This window comes from Pelodiscus sinensis, chromosome 7, assembly GCF_049634645.1.
Source record: "Pelodiscus sinensis isolate JC-2024 chromosome 7, ASM4963464v1, whole genome shotgun sequence".
NCBI lineage: Eukaryota > Metazoa > Chordata > Testudines > Trionychidae > Pelodiscus > Pelodiscus sinensis.
This window is the reverse complement of record NC_134717.1, coordinates 52,570,985-52,593,920: the sequence shown is the minus strand read 5'-3', so window position 1 is coordinate 52,593,920 and position 22,936 is coordinate 52,570,985. Positions and strand designations below refer to the sequence as shown.

Genomic DNA, 22,936 nt, shown 5'->3' with positions numbered 1-22,936 from the left:
CAATGAATATTGCAGAATTCCTGCTTCTTTCAGTTGAATGCATGCATATATTTTTTTCTTAAAATTCCAGTAAAAGATTCATTAGTTGTTTGGTTTGCTTAAAAATGTATTGAGAACATTATATTGTTAACAATCTTTTAAATCAAAATTAATGTGCTTGATATTACATTCCTAGTGCATGTACAACTTTTATTGATCAAATGTCCATTCTCTGATGCCTTAAATAAGAGTAAGTTTTTAACAGGATATAAAATACGAAAGATTGTTCAAGAGAAAAAATAAAGGGCCATGTGAGATGAATTGGCTTAGCTCCACTGATTTCAGCAGAGCTTTTCCCAGCTGATGATCAGACCCCATAGGGTGTACTTTTGGGAAAAAGATTATTGGCCTTTTTTTGCTGTTGGATGCATCATACCTTTTTCCACTAAGACTCACCATTGTGGGCAACATTTTAAACTTTGTGGGGTTAGAAGATAATTTTTGTCTAGACACATCTGAAGAAAATATTGTCAAGAGCTGCTGAAGTAAAAAAGTCCAGGACTACTAATAATCAGATCGTGGCCATGCCAGAAGATGAGGCAATGTGATGTTTTTTGAAGAAAATGGCCTTTCTACATTGCAGTTACTCACACACTTTCTACAATCCAGGTGAAGAAAATATAATCACTCAACAACATAGTCTGATGTTTCTATAACACTTGTTTACATTCACATATATTTATCTTTAATCCAAACCACTGAATTAAGTTTTTATATAGTAAGCAATTGCAACTCCTAAGTAAAGACAAGATCCAACACCAGCTGTGTTTTGCCCAGTTTCCCTGCTCTGAGCCACTGTTTCACTTCCAAAGGTCAGTGCATCTTCACCACCAGTTCTCTCTTTTGTCCTCAGTCACAACTCTCCTTTGAGTATCAGTACAGGAGTTGGTTGGCAATTTTTCAATGAACTGATTTTCACTGAAAAATGCTCATTCATCAAAACTCAAACTTTTTGCAAATTCAACTCAAATTTTCCAACTCAAAAAAAAGTTTGAAAACATTATTGAAATGGTCAAAACATTCTATTTTGGCATTTTCTAAATGAAAAATGTTGGTTTTCTTAGTCAGAACATTTTTTTAAATTTTCTAATTGTTAAATAATTTCACTTGCAGTTCAAATGGAGGTGGGGGGGGGAGGGTAATCAAAATCTGCATATAAGTTTTTCTTGACCGGAAATGAAAATATTTTTGTCTGTTCACAAATATTTTTGAGATGTCAACCTTTCATCCTGATTTGAAAACAGAAAAAAATTCAAGCTCTCAAAAATATTCACAGGTTGGAATGTAAAAACAAAACAGTTGTATCTTAGAGGTATAGGAGGACTGATCCCCTCTCAGCTCTTTGAATATTGGACCTGGGGCTCTAGATTACAAAATGGTCAATGGGAGTAACTGACTCCAAGTTATCCTTCCAATCTACTTCCCACTTTTTAGTGCCCCAGAATTCCTCCTGCTGCTAGGCCTCGATGTTCTCTCACTTCCTGCTCGGTCACCTCTCAATCTTCTTCCCAAGTCCTGAACAGTATGAGAAACCCCCCAAAATGTTCCTTTTTAAGATCTCTTAGTATTGACAAAATAAAACTTGTATGTATCCAGATCCGTTCCCAGTATTCCCTGCCAGTGTAACTCCCATGGTTCTTCTGTGCTACAAGTCTTAAAATGCTTCATTTCTGGACTGAATCTAAATAACGTCATATGAATGGTTTATAAGGATACATATTAGGAAGGTGTTTTATATGGGCAGCAACTAGAATGTTGGCAATGTAACAACAGCAATAATTAATTTCTGTTCAGATCTTTTCAGCGAACAAAGTGGCCCCAGGCTAGCATTTGTACCAATACCACATGATAAAAATATGAGGGGGTATTGAAGGAAATTTGTTTTTATCATTAATAATCCCACACTTGGCATAAGTCAAATCAGTATTAGTCACTTGCTAGTTTCAAGGTCTAGGCTGTCCAGATATCCCCTTACACACTATTTCTCTATTTGCCTTTCAGTAAATACACTGCAATTTGACAATCATGAAGAACTCCCCATCATGAGGAACCATAGCTTTCCAGTTGCAAATCCCAGTGAGATTTCAAGGCTTTTTAGTAAGAATTTCCTTTTGAATTTGCATGGGTAAAACAATTGGAGATGGCAATTACTCTAAAAGTGAGAGGAAAAGTAAATATCATCAATAGACAAACAGACATTAAGAAATACTAGGCTGCAAAACATGAATTATTGGTATGTTATTTGTGTGGCAGAGGCTGAACAGTTTTCTTCTATAATTATTATGTGACATATGTAATTACCATAGGAAAGATTAAATTCAGTTACTGTGTGGTGACAGAGCAGGAGGAAGTGGGTAAATGTGTGCTATCCTACCTTAGTTTTTCCCACATAGCAAGAGTTTCTTGGCTCCCCCTCTTCCAGCCCGTCCACCCCCATGCCAAAGGAGTTCTGTGCTGTTGATTTTCAGCTGGATTACAGAACCTTGAACCATCTGGATGGCTGAAGAGGGGGCATAACCGATTTCAAAATTTAGCCAATAAGATTCTTGAACCTGATTCTGAGGTACACTAATACCATTTTACACCCCTTTGGTTAGGAGGCATAAGTAACCTGGGTGTAAATTACATTTGTATCCATTTCAAGGCTGTCAGAGAGATGTAGAGTCAACTCGATGTAAATAAGCCTCAGGCCCTTCAACTTTGACATTAGCTCTGAACCAGTTTCTACAGTTTAGGACTATGCATTAGAGACTGACAGTTTGCCCAGGCTTTGAAAGGTAAATGTGGTTGAGGCATGTCAATTTGTGATCCACAGTTGTACAAGCGGGAACACGCAACAGCTGGGAAAAGACAGATCACTCTCACCAAATCTTTCTGATGGTCTTCTGCACTTGTACTCACATATTCTTCCTGAGATTGGGTGATGGCTAATGCATTCACTAATCCTTCAGTGTTTGACATTGGCTGTGGTATAATGGATGGGAAATGTTCCAGCACTCTTTTCTTAGTGAGATTTTGCTAATAAAGTTTGGATATGCATATGCTTGTGTTGTGTTACATTTCTTGCACGCATTGTGATGATGGACTGAGGATAAGCTTTTGTGACGCTATTTTTGTTATCAGTTTGCAGCATTTGATGCTGAAATAGCAACTTACTATTGCTGAAATAGTTACACTATTGGTAGACAGGACACTTTGGAAGACGCTTTTGCTGAAAAATCTTACATGAGTCTTTTTTTCCTAACTAGAAAGCATAAATACAGAGTCATAATAGCATGTGAATTCCTTGAGAGAGATGTACTAATTATGTGAGTGTGAAAATCTCACACACAACAATTATATGAGAATCAAAGGGCATAATCAGTTACAATTTTTTCTAAAGCATTTTCTATTTGTAAATAAATGGGCATGTTATGGACCCAAAATATCATTCTCTCCAAGGAATCACTGATAGGAAATGTATTGATATGCCATTGACATTTACACTGTTTCAAAGAAAGAAGTATGTTGCTGGTGGTAGAGCAGAAACTGCAGATGTACCAAATAAATAAGCTACTAACTGGATAGCAAACAAACAAAGAAATAAATAAAGCAAGCTACAAATTATACATCTATTGCTATGCTGAAAACTGTATTCTTCTATTTCTAGATGGAACTACCTTTCTTCCCTAAGTGCAAATTTGAAACTTCTTACAGTGTTGTTCACCTACAGTCATCCTGCTGAGAGAAAAAGATTGTTCTAGTCTGATGCTCCCTCTAGGTGTAAATCATAGGAATAACTCTTCTTTACACTGATGGAAAACTAGAAAAAGTGAACCGAGAAATCAAACTTTTCATTTTCTGATGGAACAGAGTTATCTGTGGATAGCAGGGTAGTTGACCAGCAATATTCTCCATGCTTCACCCTGCCATGTAAACATGGTACAGGAATGAAATTCAATTTTCAGCACAATCAGTATGGACATATATAGGTTGTCAATTTCTATTCTTGTTACTAAAAGATTCTCTCCAAACATGGCCGTACCCTCTACAGGGGTAAATTGGCATTTCTACCAGGTTATGCTCCCAGATCTGGTCTGTTGGAGGTAAGATTTGATCATCTGTTATCTTTGTAACTGCTCTGCAATTTAGTGAAGATTATTCTGTTTTCTTTTCCTCGCCAACTGGAAAGCTCAGACTCAAGTTTCAGTATTGCAAAAAAGTAGGCTTCAGGGAACGGTTCAGTGAGATCTCTTAAAAAATTAGATATATGAAAGACAACACAGCAAACATGCATAATGTCACACTTGGCTCTTGGAGCCTATCCGTGGATGGAGGCAGAATGAGTGAGTTGGCTGCTTTTTGCACAGCAGACCAAATAGCCTGTGTCCAGCCTTCAAGTATGGGACCGAGTCACTGTTTATCGCTGATTCTCTTTTCTTTCCTAATTTTCAGCAAATTTCCAAAATTTCCAGGAGGAGCACTCTAGCTTCTGGCTTTCTATCAGGCAGCTGAATGCCTGAGCTATCCAGGGGTCCAGCAGGCAGACTGCCAAGTTGTCAGGGAGCTGGGTAACCCAGATGCCAAGGTCTGGCTTTTGTCAAAAGGCTCAGTGGTACTGGCATGTTCTCATGGAACATTTTATGACATTGTGTCTGCAGTTTCTGATGGGAAGCTGTTGCACTGGAACGCTTTCAGTCCTCTCTGCTCAGAAGCCTTCACGCTGTTCCTTATATGTAAAACAACACAATGGATTCTTTCATTGCCTATTCATGGCCACGTGGTACTGAGCTTCTGCACATTTTATCTGGCAAATAATAAACATAGGAAGTCCAAGTTTCTGAAATTCTCAATGGAAATCAAAAAGCTGCATAAAATAAGGGGTTTGGATGAACAGGAGAATGAGAATACAGATGGTAAAGCCAAAAGTTTGGAGAGTCATAGGGTCCAAGGCCAGAAGAGACCACCTAGACTGATGCCCCACATATCACATGCTGCTGACACCACCCACTACCTGTACACAAAACACAATAGAAAGAATGCCTTCACTTCAGTGGACTTTTAATTAAACTCGTAAGTGCCAACAGAATAATGTTGCAGTTCCATGCATACAATAATTAAATGTATCACAACCAACTAAAGCAGTCAGAGGTGTGTTTGCAGTATGTATACTCACAAGCACGCTAGCCAGCCAGCCTTCCAACATCAGCATGGACTTTATTGCAGGCTTGTGGCCCAAGTAAGTACCCGAGATCCTGGCCCAGTCTGTACCCATCATGCCGAAGCCTGGGCTTCACTGATATTCTTAATACAAATGATGCCTATTGCCTGTTCAACCAGACCAAGCCTAGTTAGGGAGTAAAGGTGGAGTGGGGAAGATGCACATACAGAGTGAAAAGGTGGATTACGTATGTCTAATACTTGTTTTAAAAATGCTTCAGCCTCACCTTAGTGTGGGGACTCTCCCAGGGGTCAGTATATTAAAATAAAAAACCACGAATCATCTTTACGATCGTGGAACAAGAAAACCGCAATAGCACTTACGTCTTTTGACTTTACACTTTCCCTTAATTACTGCCTTCCCGAAGAGTTGCCGTTGTACATAGACGAAGAGTACAGATTTTCAGCAGCTGGCTGCTTCTGTGAAGCTGCCCAAGATGCAGCAGGCATGCAGGCATCCTGGAGATTGTGACTATCCAGATAAATGGTGCTTGGGTTACTACAAATCTTTTATTCACAGAATTCCGGGGACCATGTGCTGTATAATTTTCTAAAAACAGAAAGGATCCTGCCTAATATTCAGATGTCACTTTAAAGAGTGGGTTACATATGCCGAGATTAGACAGCCCTCACTCAGCTGCAAATACTTCATGAGGGGCAAAAAATTTACATAGGAACCTCCATGAGATGGCAGTTGGAGATTTCCAGAGGAAGAGTCCATTATGGAAAAGAAGCATGGGCTTTACAGAGTGTTAGTTGTCTCCCAATCCTTGTGATAAACCCATCTTATTGGGGCACCGCTATGCATGATTATGGTATATTTCCAGTGGGACACTCCCCTTGCACTAACTCCCAGGGCACATTGGTTCTCAGAGTGGCAGCTCCCCATGGCAAGGAGTCTTTCTGGAAGATGAACAAAGCAGGTGAGTAATTTATATTCCAAACTTAAACCCTATGAAATAATGTAACACCCCAATATCATCTGCCCATTGTACTGATATGCCTTTCTTTTGGGTTGTTTCCAGGTACAGAAATTCCCAGGCTAGCATAGGAATATGCTGGTCTTTACTGCTTCCTGAAGCAATATGTGTGTTACAGTTGAGGTCAGGATAAAATTCACTCCTGTTAAAAACTTGCTCAGTTAGACCTGGTCTAAATAAGAAAGTTGCACCCGTTTATTTTTAAACATATGTGATTTTAAAACAATGGTTGGCCCCAAGTAGGCACTCTCGTATTTTGCTTTCAGTGGCTTGTTCAAGATTAATTTAAACTTGTTCCAGATTAACTGTAAAATAAACTGAAATAAACCTAGTTGAATCTGAGATAAGGTGTTCACACAGGAGTTTGCACTCCTGTAACTAAACAAGTTTAAAATCACAGCTCTGGTTAAACCAATGAAGTTTACAGAGGATATCCCTGTCACAGCAGAGCTATTCTCTCCAAGTTTGAACAGTATTGAATATGGGGAGGGGGTGGCCAGACAGAGTTCGGTGCAGATTCTCAGTAACTTATTGCTGGTACTTTTCTAATATTCATCTTAAACATTGTCATTGATCAATTGGATACAAAACAGTAGTCTATCCTTCAGAGTTTCAGCCCTCATATTTTCACTTACAGAAACACAGAAAGAAGAAGAGCAATAACAGGACAACAACCTGCTTTGGAACCTTAAAAATGTATCTGCACAATACTAACACCAGATTCCAGAAGCTTCTTTGTTGATTGATGTGCCTACTCTTCCTCAACTCCTTTGTTAGACTGCTAGTCACACTGTCTGCTCATGTGTGGAATTTTCTTTACTGAGCCATTTTCTGACGTTAGGTTTAGCCCTCCACATCAACACAGCCACAGCCCAATTCTGCAAGGTCCTGAGCACCTGGCGCCCTCATTGACTGGAAAGTGTACAGCTTCTCTAAGGAATGGTCACTTCATTAGGTTTAGTAACATTTTGGAGGTACTATTTCAATAGAGTTAAAGATTAAATTACTCCTCTTTTTTTGTACAAGATGTGTCAGTTAAATTGTCTCCCCAGAAATGTTAAATAGAACCTCTTTCAATAATACTAACTGGAAATATGAAGCAATTTGTACTACAGCATATGCTGTGGGCCAAGTCCGGCCTTCAAACGTAAGTGAGGACAGAATTTGCCCAACTGTGTTGTATGATCATGTAATGAAAGATACTAGTCAAATGTATACTGTGCATACAAGGAGCAGAAAGAAAGTTGCTGTAAAACATAACTATGCACCTCCTGGGCTTTGTGTGAATAAAAACCCTTATCTAATATTGCCTTAACTTTCTTTGTTTGGGTTTGCTTGTTTGTTTGATTCTCTTATAACCTTACCTTTGTATATATTTAACCTCTGCTATTTGTGACATTGACTATAAGAAATAAGAAAACAGCAACAAATGCTCACTGGTGCCTCTAACCATGTTTTCTTGATGTTCTTAGAACCTCCACACATCCCTTCTCTCTGCATGACACCTGCAGAACGGGGTCTTTGCAAAGCGGATGAGAAAAGATTCTTCTATAATTACTCAACAAGAAAATGCCATCCATTTAGCTACAGTGGGTGCGGTGGGAATGAAAATAATTTCACCTCCAAAAAATCATGTTTGAAGACCTGTAAAAAAGGTAGGAAATCCATAGCACAAAGGGGGTAAGTTTCTTCTGTCCAGAGCCTGAAAATGCCATGCAAATGTATCTGCTGAAATTTAACAATGACAGGATAATAAAAAAAGTGCTGTGATTTTAGAAAAGCATTACATATCAGCTGTTTTATAATCAATCAAAATATGCCTGTAGTCCAACAAATGTTTAATCAGCTGCTTCATCCATTAAATCCAGCAAATGATTATCTCCCCAGTACAGTATGTTGTAGTGTTACTTGGAATTACATGTGTGCATCGAGAAGAGATGTGACTTTCTTTTAGTAAAGTACGTAACCAAGTGCTTATCTTTGATTCTGTAAGTAGCTCTGTTCCATTGAAGTCAATAAGAAAACTCTCATAATGAAAACTCCTTATTGAATTAGGGCAGTGGTTCTCAAACAGCAGTCTGTGGCTCAAGCTCCCTCCCTCCCCCTCTTCCCTCCACCCACTTTCATCCTCTCTCCCGCTTCCTCCCCACAGCAAGGCGCTGGCACTCCAGCCCACCCCCCACCCTGCAAGGTTGGAGCATCCCTCTGCAGGAGGGAGCGGGGAAAGCCCCAAACCTCCCCCTGGATCCAGCTCGTGGGGAAGAAACGGGGCTAGAAGTGGTTCCGCATGCTGCCACTGCCATTCCCCCTCCCCTGGCTGGGGAAAGAGCAGTGCATCCGCACCATGCCAGGAGGCTTTCCCCACTGCTCCCATTGGCTGAAGTTGCAGACAGTAGGAGCAAAAGGAGGCCGTGCCTGGGACACAGTACCTGGGAGTGGCATGGGGTATGAAAGCAAATAAGTGCCCCCCATCTCCTCATGCGCAGAGCCCGTACCCCCACCTTGCTCCTGCACTTTCCCTTTGGCCAGACACCCCACTACCAGCCTGCTCCTGCACTGCCCCCCACTGAGACCCTGCACCCTCAGCCCATTTCTGCACCCTTCCCCCAGTCAGACACCCAACTCCCAACCGTCTCCTGCACCCTCCCTTTTAGCCACACACTGCACCTTCCCTTGCTCTTTGTCCTCTCCCCCAACCAAACACCCTACGCCCAGCCTGTTCCTGCACCCTACCTCCCACCCAGACCTAACACCCTCATCCCCTCTTGCACCCCATCTCCCACCCAGCTCCTGCATCCTCATCCCTATCCTGTTCACCGGCAGCTCTGTTCCACACACTGAACGAGTCATTTTTGGCCCCACCCCAGAGCCTGGGGGGGGGGGTGGTTCACAAAATCCACTAACCCCAGAACCCCAGACAAGTAAATCCAACCTATGGGAAGCCCTGAACCTCAGTCTTCCCTGTGCCTCACCCTTGCCCCAGGCGGTGGAGCACCAGAGGAGTGAGGTGTCTCAGTTGGGCACAACATCAGTGAGGGTTGGGAGTTTTTGGAGGGGGATCTTTGCTTCTCACTTGTGTGGTCTCCAACTTATTTTTCTGCGGGTCACTGGCTCCCGACCCAAAAAAGGTTTCCCACCCCTGTCATAAATAAAGAAAACATTTAAACCTTTTGTGTTGGACATAAATTAATATTTTACTTTATTTAAAATGAAGTTTGATAAACTAACATGGGAAAGTTAAAACGCTTCATCTGCTTAATAATTTAAATTAATATTTCCTTTCTTGCTGGTTACATTTATCCATTCTCTCTAGCTGCAGCACTAGCAAAATGGCTCAGATGTAATTATGTAATTAATCATGAGTTTCCATTAGCAACTGGTGCTCCACAGGAAGGTTTGCATTGAGCCAGGTGTGTTACAGGCCAAAAAGTTTGAGAACCATTGAATTAGGGTCTTTAGGCCAGATTTTCAAAGGTGTTTTGGCACCTAAAAATGCACTTAGGTGCTTCTGAAAAGTCCACTACTGAAAAGTAACTACTGAACATCCCTCTAGATTCCTCATCTTTAAGAATCTAAATGCCTTTGAAAATATGTCAGTTATAAAATGCAGACATATTTAATTCCCATGTTGTGCCAACAAGCCTCAGCTACGCCATGTAGCAAGTGATCAATTTTGTAAAGTGAACGTGCTTTAGGTTTGCTCATTTGTCACTGAAGGAAAGAAATTATAATAGGAAATCTCAAGGCTCTTATCCAAGTTTATTCTATCTGGGTATGTCTACACTACCCCGCTAGTTCGAACTAGCGGGTAATGTATGCATACCGCACTTGCTAATGAAGCCCAGGATTTGAATTTCCCGGGCTTCATTAGCATAAGCGGGGAGCCGCCATTTTTAAATCCCCGCTGCTTCGAACCCCGTGTAGCGCGGCTACACGGGGCTCGAACTAGGTAGTTCGGACTAGGGTCCTATTCCGAACTACCGTTACTCCTCGTGAAACGAGGTGTACCGGTAGTTCGGAATAGGCACCCTAGTCCGAACTACCTAGTTCGAGCCCCGTGTAGCCGCGCTACACGGGGTTCGAAGCAGCGGGGATTTAAAAATGGCGGCTCCCCGCTTATGCTAATGAAGCCCGGGAAATTCAAATCCCGGGCTTCGTTAGCAAGTGCGGTATGCATACATTACCCTCCTAGTTCGAACTAGGAGGGTAGTGTAGACATACCCTCTCTGTCTTCCCTGCATGAATGGCTTTATAGTCTCAATGAAGCCATCCAAATAGGGAATCGGTGAAACGTAAGTGGTGCAGGGCCTTGTGTTGATCTCTGTACAGCAGGGGTGGGCAATAATTTCTGGCCAGGGGGCAGTCCAAGATTTTGGAAAGTGATCAAGGGCCACACTTTTCTGTGGAGGGTCTAGGATGTATGTTGGGCACAGAAGGGTGCACGGGGTAAGGGACTGGGGTGAGGAATGAGAGGAAGTTTGGGCAAAGGAGGGGGTTGTGACCTGGGTCAGGGAATAGAGGTGTAGGGTCAGGGAGTGGGTGTGGGTGCAGGAGAGGATTCTGGCCTGGGAGAGGGGCACTAGGAGGGGGTGAAAGTCAGGGAGGGAGCTGTGACCTGGGAGAAGGAGAAAAGGGGGTGTAGACTACAGACGGTGTGGGTAGCGACATGGGGCAGGGGAATGGGGTTCAGGGTCTAGGAGGGAGTATGGGTGCAGGGGAGGATTCTGGCTTGGGGGAGAGGTATAGAAGGGAATACAGGATCTGGGAGGGAGTTGTGACCTGGGGCAGGAGGTGCAGAGGGTTTGGATGGTCACTAGCGGGAGGGAGTTGGGATGAGGGAGCAGCAGGGGTGCCAGAGGCAAGCACTGGCTGGGAGGCGCTTACCTAAGCCAGCAGCCCTACAGTGCCCCCAAAGAAGGCTGGGCTCCCTGCCTGCTGCAACCCCAAATCACTTAAAACTGCAAGCTTCAGACCACATGTGGCTCTCAGCTCTGGGAGGGGGAAGAGACTTGCACTGCTCCCATCCTCCAGGCTAATCTCTCAGCTTTAATTGGCTGGTTGTTTTCAGCCAATAAGAGCTGAGAGATTGGCTGGGGTCCACTCCTATTGGACAGTTGTTTCTGGCCACTAGGAGCTGAGGATTGGGCTGGGAGTGGGGAGATTTCAGGAAGCTTCCCCCTCCCTACAAAGCAGAGAAATGCAGGGACTGAGCTTTAAACCACACAGCTACATGCCTGAGGGTCCTGGAAGGGTAGTCCACAGGCCAGATCCAGTGGCTTGGCAGACTGAATCTGTCCCCCAGGAAATATTTTGCCCAGCCCTGCTGTACAGGGATGAATTTCACCCATTGACATCATTAGAAGTTTCATGTGTGGATCTTATGGCAGAATAGTGCCATTGAGAACCTATCTTACTGCAGAATATTGCAGGTGGTTGTTTTTTTCAAAGGATTGGAGTCATTAGACTCATTCTGCTGTCACTGCTCTGATCCAGCTCCCATTACAGGCAATGAGTCTCTTGCCATTGACTAGAGTGAGCTTCAGATCAAGTCCTCTTATAGTAAATGAGAGGTAATTCCTTTTCAGAGTCAGTGGAGTTACATCAGTGTGTAGTTAAGAGCTGAATCAGGCCTGTGAGTCCAGCTGGTTGCACCCATTTTGCTTTAAGTGACAGCAGTGTAAATCTGTCGTAACTCTAATATGGGAGTACAGAATGTGGCCCTTCTTTGTTTTTCTATGAAACGGATGTCTTATTGATACAGTGTGTAAAATGAATTTGTTTGCCATTAGATTTCAATAAAAAACAAGGACAAAGAGGCTTAATCAAAATCAAGCGAAGAAGAACAAAACAGCCAGTGAAGCTGGTGGAAGACGAAATTATCATTGAAAGGATATAACCTCTGCTTTTTTGAAAAAAAGAGAAATGTGAACAACTCTACTATCTTTCATCTGTGAACAAAAGCATAACTGCTGCATCCTTATTGTACTGATCATTATTGGGCTGCTCTTCTATTTTGTTTTGTATTCCTCAGTCCTGTTTGCTAAGCATTTAATTTTTCTCTGATAAACTTCATTAAAAATGCAGTTTGACAATATACACTCAAGGCTACGTCTAGACTGGCCCCTAATTCCAGAAAAGTCATGCAAAGCAGGTAAGTCAGAATAGGGAAATCCGCGGTATCCCCCGCGGGATTTAAATAAACATGTCCGCCGCTTTTTTTCCGGCTTGGGGAAAAGCCGGAAAAAAGCGTCTAGACTGGCGCGATCCTCCGGAATAAAGCCCTTTTCTGGAGGATCTCTTATTCTTGAAAGTAGGAATAAGAGATCCTCCAGAAAAGGGCTTTATTCCGGAGGATCGCGCCAGTCTAGACGCTTTTTTCCGGCTTTTCCCCAAGCCGGAAAAAAAGCGGCGGACATGTTTATTTAAATCCCGCGGGGGATACCGCGGATTTCCCTATTCTGACTTACCTTCTTTGCATGACTTTTCTGGAATTAGGGGCCAGTCTAGACGTAGCCTCACTAATTGAGAAAAAGCAGGGAAGAAAAGACTGTGAGGCTACGTCTACGCTGGCATGATCTTGCACAAAAACTCTTTAGTACAAGAGTTCTTGCATTAAAGTAGTTGTGTGAGAGAGCGTCTACACTGGCATGTGCTTTTGAGCAAGAGATGTGCTTTTGCGCAAGAGCATCCGTGCCTGTGCAGACACACTCTTGTGCAAGAAAGCTCTGATGGCCATTTTAACCATAGCGGCTTCTTGCGCAAGAAATTCATGTTACTTGTCTACACTGGCCTCTTGCGCAAGAACAGTTGCGCAAAAGAGCTTATTCCTGAGCGGGACCATCATAGTTCTTGCGTAAGAAGCCTTGATTTCATACAGTAGAATGTCAGTTTACTTGCACAAGAACACATGGCCAGTGTAGACAGGCAGCAAGTTTTTGCGCAAGAGCGGCTGCTTTGGCGCAAGATTGCGCCAGTGTAGACACAGCCTGGGTGTATATCTGAGGCACAATAACTCAAAAATCAGGCAAGCCATACTTAGTCTGTTGTATTGTCCTCTTTGTCTTTCTCTGGAAACTATCATCTTGAAAGGAAGTATAATAATTCGTGTGATACAGAAGCATGAATAGTTCATTCATGGTCAAAGGATTATTGGGTTTGATTCTGATCTCATACATCATAAACTGTGTATATCAGGTCTTAAGGGCACATCTATACTTACCGGAAGATCGATACTCCAGAGGTTGATCTTCTAGTGTTCAATTTAGGGGGTCTAGTATAGACCCCCTAAATTAAACACTGAGGGCAGCTCCCACCAGCATCCAGTACTCCTTCTTTTGCGAGGAGAAAGGAAGCCAGTGGGAATGTTTGCTCCTGTCAGCCTCCACAGTGTGGACTCTGCCAAGGCTCGGCTTAAGGTAAGCCGACTCCAGCTACGCATTTTATGAAGCTAGAGTGTTGTACTTTAAGCTGACCTGCCTGGTCTAGTGCAGACCTGGCCCTGGAGTCCATGGATTCATACTGTTATAAAATGGGTATAAGATCAGAATTAGTACCACTAAGACCACAAAGAACATTCAAGTTATAAACATGTGGAGAAATGTCACTGTGGGTCTTCACAAAGCCCTATGAATATCACAGACACCAAGCTCCACAGAGGAAGACGTCAAGCCTCACCTTGTTGTAAGAGTGGAGGCATGACTCGCAAGGTAATAAATAGTTCCCAATAAAGCTTTGTCTTTTTGAAAACAAAACTAAAAATTGTACATAAGTTGATCAAAAATGCAATAGATGCTGAATAGGATCAGGTTGGGTTTCATTTTGTTTTTTGTGGTTTTTTTTTTAAAATGAGCCATATGTTTGTGTTCAATATAATGTCTGTATGTCACGTGGCATTAAAAGCTTTGCATATATAAAAACTAGAAGAATTATTGGTGTTGCCCGGGACTGGCCCGGGAGTATGTGAGCGGGGCAGCACTCCCACTGGTGCTCCCTGGGCCCAGTCCAGGGATGGGGAGCCAGCCCAGAGTTGGTAGGGGGCTGGGAATTGTGGTCAAGCCTTGCACCAGAACTCCTTGGGCCAAGGGGGGGCCTCACAGACCTGTCCCTGCTGGCGCTGCCTGCGCATGACTCAAGGGTGAAGAGAGGGGCACTCCAGGCTGGCTCCCACAGCTGTGCTGAGCAGCCTGGTGGTGCTGGATGGCAGGCTGAAGTTCCTGGGGCATGGTAATGGAGTCAGTGGGACTTCCCACCCCTGGTCTGGCACTGGGGCTGAGGGCCGGAGGGGAGAGGGATTTGAGATACGGAGTCACTTACCTGGGCTAGTGGCTGGCAAGATGGCAAGCCTCATCCTCATCTGGCCATTCACTTCCTGGTCACTCTGCAAGATAGCTGTCCCACACACTTGCTGCCCCAAGTGGTTACTATGCAGTATCACAGCCCTCTGATCAGTCCCCTCCCTTTCCATGTTATGGAAAACAATCAAATTCCAGCCACATCCTGCTTTTCTGGCACAAGCAAACCCTGAAATTCTTTAAGTTAGGATCAGAGGAAGCTGAATACCAAATTTGATGGTCCTAGCTGTTACCGTTTAGGAGGAATTCTTGAACAAACAGACTCACATACGGATGGACAGATTCACAGACAAAAAGGCACACAAATCTCTAAAATGTATATATAGATGAGCTGGTTTTCCAAATATTTATCTTTAATTTATATGGCCCTAGTTCCATGATATATGAGCTCCTCCCACTCCTAAATGTATCTTTCCTAATGATAACTCTGCGAAATTGCTTTTATCCCTGTTTTACAGAGAGGGAACTGAAACAGAGAGAAATTAAGACCATGTCTTTACAGTTATTCTAGTGCCTAACAATGCAAATATGACCTTGGAAACATCTCATTAGGTGTCTATCTGCTTCTTTTGGTACTTAAATACCTGGCCGTATGTGACTGCTGGTTCAAGTCACACAGAAAATAATTTCAGAAGAGGGAACTGAACCCCTGTCTACTACATACACGGTTACTACTGGAGCCTGAGAACCATTCTTCTGTCTGGTAGGAATAGTCTGAGTGATTTCAGGAACCGGTGCTTGTCTTACTGTTTGTCAACTGCTGCATTTTGTGCTATTGCCTGCTTTGAAAAATGCTAGTAGGACTGAAATATTCCCTGGAAAATATGAAACCTTATTCTTGTCTCTTATATAAAACCCTGTGAGGACCTAAGAATCACTAACTAGTCAAAATCAATCGTCTCATTTCTCCGCATGTGTAATTTGTTTTATGGTCCTAATGGGTCTGATTCTGATTTCACTTACTTCAGGTCAAAGCTGATGTCACTAACTGCATAACTTGCCCTAGCAATTAGGTTATGGATGCACGCCTCAGTCCTAGAAGCAAGTTAGGATCTTTGGATGAAAGATTCAGTAAAAGAGTTACTTTTTAATTTTAACATACACTGGAAAAATCAGATGAAAATACATTAAATCAAACCTAGAATGAGAAACAGATTCAGTATTATATAAGGAAGTTTAGCAATAAACTCTGTAGATTATGAACTGCATTGGATTGGAGCACATCACTATATTAGACAAATGGGCAAGTTAGTAATGATAAGTGGAGTCAGACCGCTTGAGTTTGCACAGTTACTCAGGCTAAATGCCCACTGATTTTAACTGTATGTATCAGAACTGTCTTGTTCAATCGCTGTAATATAGTGATATGCACAATAGCAGGAGACAGAATCTTAGTTTTTCATTTCTTCTGCAAATGAGGGCCTCCAGCAGCGCTGTGACCCCCACCCTCCTCTCAGCATTCTGAGCTGTTAGCTTCATACTAGCTCACAGGAAAAACTGCCCCTGCTGAATTGCCAGGACCACTTCCTGTAGCATCTTTCTCTGTCTTGGAGTGCTCCCACCCAAGCACTATTTGTCAGCCATCAGAATCCTGCACAGTGTGTGAGATCATCAGAGATATCATCCTGAAGCTGTATGCTAAGCTCAAAAATGTAATTTTCCCCGTAGCTGGGCCTGGTTCTCATTTATACTGTAGGCCATTATACCACTTAGCCAATATAATGTATACTCCCTTTAAGACACAATTACATTGCCAGAGCAGTATTAAGGGACCCTTAAGACTATGTCTACACTGTGCATTGTTGCACAAGAAGATATGCAAATGAGGCACGGCAATAAATATTGTCGTGCCTCATTTGCATACCTAATGAGCCGCCATTTTTGCAGAAGGGGCTTTTGCGCAAGAAGGAGCTGTCTACACTGCTCCTTCTAGTGCAAAAAACCCCTCTTGTGCAGGAACCGTTCTGCTGCTTATTTTCAGGAAAAACAGCTCCTGCGCAAGAGGGTTTTTTTGCGCAAGAAGGAGCAGTGTAGACAGCTCCTCCTTACACAAAAGACCCTTCCACAAAAATGGCAGTTCATTAGGTATGAAAACGAGGTGCGGCAGTATTCATCACCTCACCTCATTTGCATATCTTCTTGCTCAACAATGCACATTGTAGATGTAGCCTTAGTGTATATGAACATCAGACCCCAGTTTTTTAGTGGTAAGAGGACAGTTCTCAAACTACCAGCAGCTTTAAGCTGGATTTGCGTTGTCCACACTTAGGTTTCTTAGGGACAATACTTTCTTTTTCATCAAGTCTGCACAAAGGGATTTTGCATTTCAGGAGTTGCCCTCCTTCCAGGCTGCTACTGGACCCCAGGATTGTCACCATTTTCAGTGCTGAGACAGTAAAGAAGCTTAAACCAATAAAACTTTCAGTAGCATGTAAATCAGCCAAATGTTGGTTTTACCTATTACAGGCAGTCCCCGGGTTACATGGATCCGACTTACATCAGATCCCTACTTACAAATGGGGTGAGGCAACCCCGCACTAGCTGCTTCCCCCCAGCAGACCAGGGAGACGTGAAGCTAGCGCTCCCTCCAGCAAACCAGGGAGACGCGGAGCGGCTTTTCTCAGCAGACACCTCAGCTTGAGAATAAAGGACTGAGGGAAGTGAGGTGTGGGAGAATAAAACTGAGCTCTGGAGAAATGTTTGGCTAGAGTTTCGCCTACATTATGTACCAGTTCCGACTTACATACAAATTCAACTTAAGAACAAACCTACAGACCCTATCTTGTACGTAACCCGGGGACTGCCTGTATTTACATAATGAACACTCTTGGTCAGACCAAAGGTCTATCTATCCTGTCTTCCCACAGTGGCCAGTGCCAGGAGCCCCAGCATGTACAGGCAGTCCCCGGGTTACGTACAAGATAGGGACTGTAGGTTTGTTCTTAAGTTGAATCTGTATGTAAGTCGGAACTGGCGTCCAGATTCAGCCGCTGCTGAAACTGATCAGTTTCAACAGTGGCTGAATCTGGACGCCAGTTCTGACTTACATACAGATTCAACTTAAGAACCCCAGGCATCCCCAAGTCAGCTGCTGCTGAAACTGATCAGCGGCTGATTCCAGGAAGCCCGGGGCAGGGGCTTCCTGTAGTCAGCCACTGGTCATTTTCAGCAGCTGCTGACTAGGGGACACCTGGGGCAGAGCAGCTGGGGTGCTGCTGGGTTGGTCCAGTGGCACCCAGAGCGGCACTACGGGACCAACCGGCAGCGCCCCAGCTGCTGTACCACAGGCGTCCGGAGCAAAGCCGCGGAGCACGGGGGCAGCGGGACAGCCCAGACGCGCCGTGGCTATCCTGCTGCCCTCGGGCTCCGTGGCTTTGCTCTGCTTTGCTCCCCGTCCCCCTGGTCTGCAGACCAGGGGGACGGGGAGCAAAGCGGCGGAACACGTGGGCAGCGGGATAGCCCAGACGCGCCGTGGCTATCCTGCTGCCCTCGGGCTCCGCGGCTTTGCTCTGCTCTGCTCCCCGTCCCCCAGGTTTGCAGACCAGGGGGAGGGGGAGCAGAGTAGAGCAGAGCGGCGGAACGCGCGGCCAGCTGACAGCCCAGACGCGTCTGGGCTGTCAGCTGGCCGCGTGCTCCGCTCTGCTTCCCCCCCCCCCATGGTTTGCAGACCAGGGGGAGGGGGAGCAGAGCGGAGCAGAGCAGAGCGGCAGAACGCGCGGCCAGCTGACAGCCCAGACGCATCTGGGCTGTCAGCTGGCCGCGTGCTCCGCTCTGCTCCCCCCCCCCCACAGATCAGGGGGAGGGGGAGCAGAGCGGAGCACAGCAGAGCGGCTGAACGCGCGGCCAGCTGACAGCCCAGACGCATCTGGGCTGTCAGCTGGCCGCGTGCTCCGCTCTGCTCCCCCTCCCCCTGGTCTGCAGACCAGGGGGAGGGGGAGCAGAGCAGAGCGGAGCGGAGCAGAGCAGAGCGGCAGAACGCGCGGCCAGCTGACAGCCCAGACGCATCTGGGCTGTCAGCTGGCCGCGTGCTCCGCTCTGCTCCCCCCCCCCCTGCAGATCAGGGGGAGGGGGAGCAGAGCGGAGCACAGCAGAGCGGCGGAACGCGCGGCCAGCTGACAGCCCAGACGCATCTGGGCTGTCAGCTGGCCGCGTGCTCCGCTCTGCTCCCCCTCCCCCTGGTCTGCAGAGGGGGGGAGGGGAGCAGAGCAGAGCGCGCGGCCAGCTGACAGCCCAGACGCTTCTGGGCTGTCAGCTGGCCGCGCTTTCTGCCGCCGCTTTGCTTCCTCTCCCTGGTCTGCTCGAGACCAGGGAGAGGAAGTGCCCCGTTCGTAACTGCGGATCCGACGTAAGTCGGATCCGCATAACTCGGGGACTGCCTGTACTAAGAAAATATATTACAAGTGGATTAAATGTTTATGCTTCTTCAGTCCAAAACAGAAATCAAACTTTCACTTTCACAGCAATACTTTGAACCGAAATCAAACTTTCACTTTATCTGAATCTCTATCATTACTGTATAGTTTTTATAAACGTGCAAATCTGCTAACTTTGTTTGCAATGTTACTAGCCCTGTTGTCTTTTAAAAATAAAATAACCATGAGTTTTCCTGATACCTTGTTCTCTTCTTTCTTTTATCTTTATGTGGTCATCTGGAATTTTTAACATAGTAGTAAATGGAAGAGTTAACGGGGATATTTTGTTATAATGTGAAATACTATTTTAAAAGCTTCATAATTAAATGGCTCACTTTGTTTGGCAGAACATCAGTTTGATGAATTCACACCACTAACGAGCCAATGAAGGAATTGTCTGTTTTTGAATCTTTTCCCTCTTCTGCCTAATAAGGAGGGCAGCTATTCACTTGGGAAAGTGATCCAGAGAATGGATCCATTCCTGGATTGCACAGTGCTTATTACTGTGAGTAGCCCTAATGAAAAGATCTATATGGATCAGCTTGCAGTTAAGAGACAGAGTTCAGGCAGCCCAAGGAAGGAATGGATGGTCTTGAAGTATTCTCAACACCCTATCTCCCTTTGTGTCTGGCCTTTCCACTCATTCTCACAAGGGTTTGGAGCGTTGTGCTCTCTCTGGGAAGTTAAAGCCAACACCGCTTCCTACATGATGCACCAACTCATAGCAAACACTATGCGCAGTAGTGAGTGCTTGCAGAGTTGGCCAGTACGTAGTAAAAATCCCCAAATGCTTAGAATGATATATTTCAAAAGATGAAATATTTGTAATATACAAAACTGATGCTATTTTCTGATTAGCTGACCCTAGAGACAGTGTTCCCTCTAATTTTTTCCATCCATGCATAGATTTTTCCTATCCATGTGCAGAATAAGTTTTGTTATGTGCATTAAGAAGCAAGCAAATGTGCAACACCTAGAGAAACACAAACTTAGCTGTGGGTGCTCTGCTAATCAGATGGGTGGCATTGGAATCTCTGCTGTACAACTACACAAGAGCACAGCTTACAGGGAACACTGCTCATGGAGCCCCTGTAGGATCTATTTCCCTGTTTGAAACAAAATCACTTCATTCTCTTCCCACACTACCCTTAGGAATTTGAGCAATTAGGTTTCTCCAGCTGCTGACTGTCCTTCAAAGCTTGCTTAAAGGGACATTCCCTCTATTGGAGGAGGGGAGGAGAAGCGAAGACTCTTCTTCATTTCTGCCTTGAGCTCTGCTGTATTGATGGGAGAAGACGTTCACTCATTTCTTTCCTAACCTCACCTTTGCTTTCATATCAGCCCTACCATGTGCTGATCAACAATGCCTGCCACGCACACAGCTTGCAGAGACTACATAGGAGCTTTTAGGACATTATCTTGGCCCATTGTTCTTATAATTGTATTAATAATAAGATTGGTATTACACATTTATCATGCTTCTTTCAGCCTGAAGAGGACCAGTTACTGCTTTATAAGCAATAAGTATGAGAACATTGCAGTAAGTATGCAAAATAAGGGCTATGTATCAAAGCAACCCTTTGCACCACAGGGGGAGAGGGTGCAGAGAGGGTGTGAAGCTCAGTGTGTTCTTCCACAGTCACTCAGGGTTGATCCCATGCTCGGCATAAATTACAGCAGCCTGGAGAATCTGACTCCATTAGAAACAAGAGGAATAAATTAATCGAAGAGTAGGATCAATAGTGTTAAGTGACTCTGCAGTATCCTGTGTTTCCATCTGGAAGAAGGAGCTGCGCATTCTCAGACAGACAGGAATTCACAGCTGGAGTAAAATCCTGGCCTCATAGAAGTCAGTGGCAAAACTCCCCTTGATTTCAATAGGGCCATGAACCATCTTCTGTCTTTGGATGTGTAGGATTTCGGTACACAGCAGGCAGAGAGGAAGTGTTACTACAGTTTACCTCCACTTACCCTGTTTCCATAAGCCGTAAGGAATTCTTTCCTAACGTCCAATGTAACTTATGGTATTCATGTCCTCATAAAGTAATTCCTTATTGGCTATTTATCTTTCTAAAGAAAAGCCACTATGGTCTCCTTGTGTCCTAATATAATTTACATTACAGATCTTCCTTTTATTCTCCTCTCCCATTCACATGTCAACTCTTCCTCCACTTGGTGTGATACCTTCAGAACAACTAAACTCAGAGGAAGAAACTGTGATGAAGTGGGAATGTTCCTAGTGTTTTGTCTGAATACAGCGGGTGCCTCAGTTTCCCCTATGTATTCCTCAAGTATCTAAGGACATGTCTACAGTACAAAATTTCAAAATAAGTTATTTTGAAATAACTCCCAAAATACCTATTTCAAAATAGTGCATCCTTACCACAAGGCACCATCAAAATAGTTCAGAATTATTTTGAAATAGTGTCTCCAGAGTTACTGGAACCTGCATTGCATTTAAAGCCTCCAGAAGCACTTCTCAGAGGGCACCAGGAAAGCAATCACTTCCTGTAGCTGCTTGCTGAGGCTAGCTGAGACTCATACTTAAAGGGGCTCCTCTTTACAGCCGCATCTCATGTGCCACTTCTCCACTGCCTACCCCCTTGTGGGACACCAAACTCACACCACATGCTCTGCTTGCCCTTGCAAGATGCCACAGCATTTCCAAAGCGGAGCCAAAGCTACTGCAAAGCAGTGCTAGGCTCACCGGCCTTGTGCTGCACCTCATGATACAGCTGATCCACATAGCCCACATGGTGATTCAGGACCAAAACAACCAGCCTGGACCACAGGATCTCTTTACCAAGGCCCTGGTGCTCCTAATGCACCAAATAATCCATAATCCAATGCACACTATGGAATGCCACTTCTGGTGGAGGGAGGCCAGTTCTGACGTGTGGGACCCCATCATCCCGCAGCGATGGGAAGACCATCTTCAGAACTTCTGCATACAGAAAGCCACCTTCCTGGAGGTCTGTGAATGTCTTGCCCCATCCCTCAAATAACAGGACACCTTCCATCCCCTCCAGAAGCATGTCACCATCACCCTATGGAAGTTTGCCATACCGAACAGCTACCAATCCATGGAGAACCAGTTTGGCCTGGGGCAATCCACAGTTGGTGACAAAGCTTGACAAAGCTCTGGCTGGGATGATTTAGTTTGGATTAGTCTTGCTTTGACCAGGGGTTTGGACTTGATGAGGTCTCTTCCAACCGTATGATTTTATGTATGTATGATTCTATAAGTCGTCAAGACCATCAATGCCATCCTACCGCACTTGACATGGAACACATTCTGACCGAGTGCAGGCATGAGCTTGTGTTCTGTTCTGTACTTCTGTGTGTTCCCAGCCTCATTAGTGGTAGCTTGTTGTTGGAAGGTGTCCGGTCACGGAGTCCAGAGTACGGCAGGCCAGTACGGGAACCTTATGAGAAGGAGTGAGGGGTTCTTATGTGAGAGCATCATGGGGTTGAGTGCTCCAGACTGGTACTCCATGTGCACAGGCTGTTGTGCGCACCCCAGGCTGAGAAGGCCAAGTGAGGAGTGTGCAATTCCTCCCATTCCACTGCCTGCCCCCTCATGGAAAGCGATAGAACTCACCTGAAGTTCCTTCCCCAGGTTCATCTGAGCTCTGGGAAGCATCCTAGGAGTGGTGGACTGGTTCCAAGTTGATGATGACTTCTTGGATGGCGGGCATGGTGTCCTGGCTAGCTTGCTCCTCCTCCTTTTTTTCCTCCTCCTCCACAACTCCGCCTCATGGAGGCTGATGCCGGGCATGTCCTGACTGAAATAAGTGATGTTGAGGTGGGGTGACTGGCCCACCTCCAAGGATGGCATCCAGCTGCTCATAAAAGTGGCAGGTGTGCTGTGCTGCCCCAGAGTGGGAACTTTGCTTCCTGGCCTTTGTGGCCAGGAGGCCTGGGAGAGCGCCTTAATTTTCATTCAGACCTGGTC

General features: G+C 44.7%; 1 protein-coding gene across 1 annotated transcript in view; it reads left to right on the top strand.

Moving 5' to 3' along the window:
- The window catches only part of TFPI (tissue factor pathway inhibitor), a 60,418-nt gene extending 48,043 nt beyond the window's left edge, over positions 1 to 12,375 (top strand). Inside the window, exons 7-9 of the mRNA XM_006114816.4 lie at positions 2,041 to 2,136; positions 7,691 to 7,873; positions 12,008 to 12,375. Of these exons, the coding sequence (XP_006114878.2) occupies positions 2,041 to 2,136; positions 7,691 to 7,873; positions 12,008 to 12,114 (386 nt within the window). The 3' untranslated portion in view covers positions 12,115 to 12,375. The remainder of the gene's footprint in view (positions 1 to 2,040; positions 2,137 to 7,690; positions 7,874 to 12,007) is intronic.
- The last annotated feature ends 10,561 nt before the right edge of the window (positions 12,376 to 22,936 follow it).